The sequence below is a fragment of the Belonocnema kinseyi genome, chromosome 2, assembly GCF_010883055.1.
Source record: "Belonocnema kinseyi isolate 2016_QV_RU_SX_M_011 chromosome 2, B_treatae_v1, whole genome shotgun sequence".
NCBI lineage: Eukaryota > Metazoa > Arthropoda > Insecta > Hymenoptera > Cynipidae > Belonocnema > Belonocnema kinseyi.
Window position 1 is genome coordinate 168,262,905 of NC_046658.1, and position 5,156 is coordinate 168,268,060.

The 5,156-nt window shown below is 23.0% G+C and overlaps 1 protein-coding gene across 1 annotated transcript in view; it reads left to right on the forward strand.

Moving 5' to 3' along the window:
• The window catches only part of LOC117183064 (hormone-sensitive lipase), a 45,679-nt gene that overhangs the window by 22,348 nt on the left and 18,175 nt on the right, over positions 1-5,156 (forward strand). Inside the window, exon 5 of the mRNA XM_033376220.1 lies at positions 4,748-4,757. Within this exon, the coding sequence (XP_033232111.1) occupies positions 4,748-4,757 (10 nt within the window). The remainder of the gene's footprint in view (positions 1-4,747; positions 4,758-5,156) is intronic.

The following is a 5,156-nucleotide window of genomic DNA, read 5'->3' on the forward strand; positions in this document are numbered from 1 at the left end:
TAATCTTTTCCGGATAAAAATGCAACTAGTTGATAGAGAATTCAACTATTTTTTTAAAAATTCATCTGTTTTATGAGAAATTTTATAGATTTTTGGATAAAAATGAAACTAGTTGGTAGAAAAATCAAATATTTTTGTAAAAACTTATTTCTTGTATAAAAATTCATATTTTAATCGTTTAAAATCAAATGCAATCTTTTTCAACCGAAAATTCAACTATTTTTTTGGAAATTCATCTTTTTGTTTCAAAAATTCATCTGTTTTAGTGGAAAATTATATTTTTTTAAATAAAAATGCAACTTTTAAGTTAAAAATTCTTCTTCTTTGCAAGAGAATTCAACTATTTTGTTTGAAAGATTTGGTTAAATCTCTTCCTTAAGAAATAATCTAATTTTTGCGATTTTTTTTTATTTTTAGTGGTAGAAATAATATCTTAAAATATGCCAGGCCTCGGTCTCACTTCGGAGATAAAAAATAATGTAATAGTATCACAAATTTGAAAAAATAGTATAAAAATAGTGTCATAAGATTTTTCAGTATTAAGTATTAATATTGCATTTTTCTTGGATAAAAATGCAACTGTTTTGTGGAAAATTCAATTATTTCCTAACAAAAATCCACTTATTGTTTACAACTCTTACTTTGGCTTTGGAAATTGAACTGGAATCTTTTTTGAATATAAATTTAACTATTTTCTAAGGTCTTTTTTTAAAATTCATATCTTTTGGAAGAAATTTCATCTTTTTTAAATAAAAATTTGTAAATAAAAATTAAAAATTTAATTTTTGTAACAAAATTTTCTTTTTGTTCAAATTTAATATTTTGATGTTGAAAGAAGAATTGAAATATTTTTGGATGGAAATTCAACTATTTTTTGAAATTGTTTTTTTAATAAAAAATTTAACTGCTTTAGCAGAAAGGATATCTTTCTTGAATAAAAATGTAACTGCTTGATTGAAAATTTAATAATTTTCTTGAAAAGTCACACTTTTTGGTGGAAAATCCTATTTTTTGTTGCAAATTTAACTATTTGGTAGAAAATTTATATTTTGGTGTTGAATAATTTTCTTTAAAAAATTGATCTTTTTCATTCCAAATTTCATCTTTCTTGGGCACAAATACAACTATTTGGTAGAGAATTCCACTATTGTGTTAAAAATTCATCCTTTTTGGTTGAAAAAATTTGTATTTTTGGATTGAAAATTTAATTTTTTTTCGTAGAAACGTATTTTTTTTTAAATTAAATGTGAGCTTTTTGTTAAAAATGCAAATACATGGTAAAAATTTAATCTGCTTTGGTTAAATAATAACTTCTTTGTTAAAAATTAACTGCTTTGTAGAAAATTGGTCTTTTTGGCTCGAAAATTGAATAATTTGATATAAAATTTAACTTTTTGTCTGAAAATGTACGTATTTTGTTAAAAATTCGCCTTTTTTTGGTGGAAAACTGAAAAATAAAAAAAATCCTTCATTGAAAGTTCAACTACTATCTTAAATGTTAATTTTTTGGTTCAAGATTCATAATTTTAGTTAACAAACATTCCTTTTAACTAAAAATTTAACTATTTTATTCAAAATTCAAATGATTGGTTGAAAATTAACTTCTTAGAAATGAAGAAAAATATATCTGCAATAAAAATTATTAAGTCTTGGTTTAAAATTCAACTGCCTGGTTAAAAATTTATATATTTTATTAAAAGTGGGTCTTTTCTGGTCGAAAATGAATCAATTTCCAACTAAAATTATGAATTTTAAACGAAAAAGATGAATTTTTAAGTAAAAGAGATCAATCTTCGACCAAAAGTTAAATATGTCAATTTTAAATTTAAAAATCTAATATTCAACTAAAGAAATGAATTTTTGAAGTAAAATGATGGAATATCCATCAGGAATAATAAAATTTACAGTTAACAAAATTAATTTTCAACAACAACAAAAAACACAAAAAAACTCATTTTCAAGAAAACAGTTACATTTTCATTTAAAAAAGGATGAATTCTCAACGATAAACGCAGTAGTTGATATTTCAACCATAAATGATATTAATTTTAAATAGAAAAGCGTCCAGTTCAAACACAAAACACGAATTTCATTTAACAATCAAATTTTTATTTAAAAAATAATGTTTACCCAAAAAAGAGACGAGTTTTCAACAAAATAATTAAATTTCCCAAAAAAGTGGTGAATTTTCAAAAAAAAAAGATTACTTTTTAATCAATAAGATGAATTCTCAACAAAATAGATGAATTTGAAACTAAGAAAGAATTTTTGAACCTTAACTGGAATAATCACATTTTCAGTTAAAAAAATTAATTTTTATCAAAAAAAGGGACGACTTTTCAACAAAATTGTTCAATTCTCCAATAAAGTGATCAATTTTCAACTAAAATTATGAATTTTCAACTGAAATAGTTGAATTTTAAACAAAAAAGATAAATTTTCACAAAGAAGCTTAATTTAAAAAAAAAAGACGAATTTTCATGTAAAAAATATCAATTTCCGACCAAAAGTTAAATAGGTCAATTTTAAATTTAAAAAATATATATATTTAACCAAAGAAATGAATTTTTGAAGTAAAATGATTGGAATATCCATCAGGAATAATAAAACTTACAGTTAAAAAAATTAATTTTCAAACCGAAAAGAAAAAAAAACGAATTTTCAACAAAATAGTTAAAGTTTCATTTAAAAAAACATGAATTCTCAACGATAAACGCAATATTTGATATTTCAACCATAAATGATATTAATTTAAATGAAAAAAGAGTCGAATTTTCGGCAAGAGTTGCATTTCCAACTAAAAAAAATTTTTCGCTTGAGGGGGAAAAAAGTTTCAACGAAATCGCGGAATTTTCAGTTAAAAATGTAATTTCCAACAAACAAAAAAAGTACAATTTTCAACAAAAATTAAATAATCCAATTTTTATTTTTTTAAATAATTTTTACCCAAAAAAGGGAACGAATTTTTAACAAAATAATTAAATTCTCTAACAAAGACATCAATACTAACTGAAGTTATGATTTTTCTACTGAAATAGTTGAATTTAAACGAAAAAGATTAATTATCTGCAAAAAAAAATTTTTTGACCACAAAAGACGACTTGACTGAGTTATTAAAATTTTCAGTTCACAAAATTTAATTAAAAAAAAAAGAATTCTGAATGAAAAATGCAAGCAAGAGTTGCATTTTCAACCAAGAAAGATTTTTTTCAGTCAAGAAATAAAAAAAAAATGTCAATCAAATCATGGAATTTTCAGTTAAAAAATTAATTCAACAAACATAAAAAGAACAATTTTCAATAAAAAATGAAACAATCAAATTTTTATGTAAAAAAATCATGTTTACCCAAAAAAACGGAACAAATTTTTCAACAAAATAATTACATTTTCCAACAAAGTGGTCAATTTTAACAGAATTTGTGATTTTTCTACTGAAATAGTTGAATTTTAAACGAAAAAGATTAATTTTCACAAAAAAGTTTTATTTTTGACCAAAGAGAAAAACAAACAAAACAAAAAACAAATTTTTAACAAAATAGTTAAATGTTTATTTTAAAAAAGACGAAATCTCAACGATAAACGCAATAGTTGATATTTCAACCATAAATAATTTCAATTTTAAATAAAAAAAAAAGAGTCGAATTCAAACACAAAATACAACTTTTGAAAAAGAGATTCATTTCCAATTAAGAAAGATTTTTCACTAGAGGGAGAAACAATTTCAACCATATCGTAGAATTTTCAAGAAAAAATGTAGATACTCAAATTTTTATTTAAAAAAATAATTTTTACCCCAAAAACGAGACAATTTTTTAACAAAATAATTAAATTCTCCCACAAAGTGATCAATTTTAACTGAAGTTATGATTTTTCTACTGAAATAGTTGAATTTTCAAAAAAAAGTTTAATTTTCGGCCAAAAAAGACGAATTTTCAAGTAAAAAGATCAATTTTCAATCCAAAATTGAATAAATAAATTTTCAGCATAAAAAAAACTATTTTTCAACCAAACAGATGAATTCTCAACTAAAATTATGGAATACTCAACTAAATTAGTTACATTTTTAGTTTAAAAAAAATTAAATTAACAAAAAAAATTGAATTTTCAACTAAATACTTCAATCAAATAATATAAGCTACTTTTACAAGTAAAAAATATTATTATTTAATTCTATATTACAATTTAAACAAAAGAGTATTTAATAGAATAATTTTTTTAGATCTAAATCAAAAATTGTTTATTCAAATATCGTACTTTTAAAAAGAAAATGGAAAAAAGGGAAAGTTTTTCAGGAATAGGGGGAAAAAGGAGGAAAATTTTGAGAATATGGAAAAAGGAAATTAAATTTTAAAAAGGAGAAAAAGTGTACTTACCTATGAAGATGACTTTTTTAGCAGTACTTCCTAGAAGAGAACTCGCATGATTTAATGCCCAGGCATAGGTATAAAGTACTTCTTCCAGTGCTCTAGGAAATGGCGCCTCAGGCGCTAAACTGTAATCGATACTCAAAATTGGAACGTCAAGGCTTACAGCCCAACTTCGTAAGTAAATTTCATGGGATTTTGAGCTTTGAGAGACGAAGCCACCTCCGTGAAAATGTATTATGAGAAGGTCAGATTGATTTTCTAATCTACCTCCAACACAGCCTGATCCTACCTGAAAATTAAAATAGAAAAACTAGTTGCATTTCCAGTTCATAGAGGGTGTCTGCTCAAAACCTGGACAAAAAATTTCCTGAAAATTCCAGGTTTTATCGGGTATCTCAACCTTTTTCCACATACAATTTTTCCAAAGTACGGAACTAATAAAATATTTTACATTTTTGGAAACAATCGACTCGGAATATGGAAACATTTTCGGGACTTTATTATAAAATAATCTGTGTTTTTCAGTCTCTAAGAATTCAATTAATATTTTTAATTTAGATTGCATTGGAAAATAATATTAAAAGATATTCTTAAATATATTGGGCACCATCGATTAATTAAATAATTATATAATATTAAAAACATAATTGTTTCCATGAATTTGAATAATTAGTGAAACAAATTTTTTATTTCATCTTTTTATATTTAAAATGTAGTGCATATTTAGGTAAAAGAATGTGAAATAATTTAATTTTTAATCTAAAGGATTAATTTTTTACCCAAAAATAC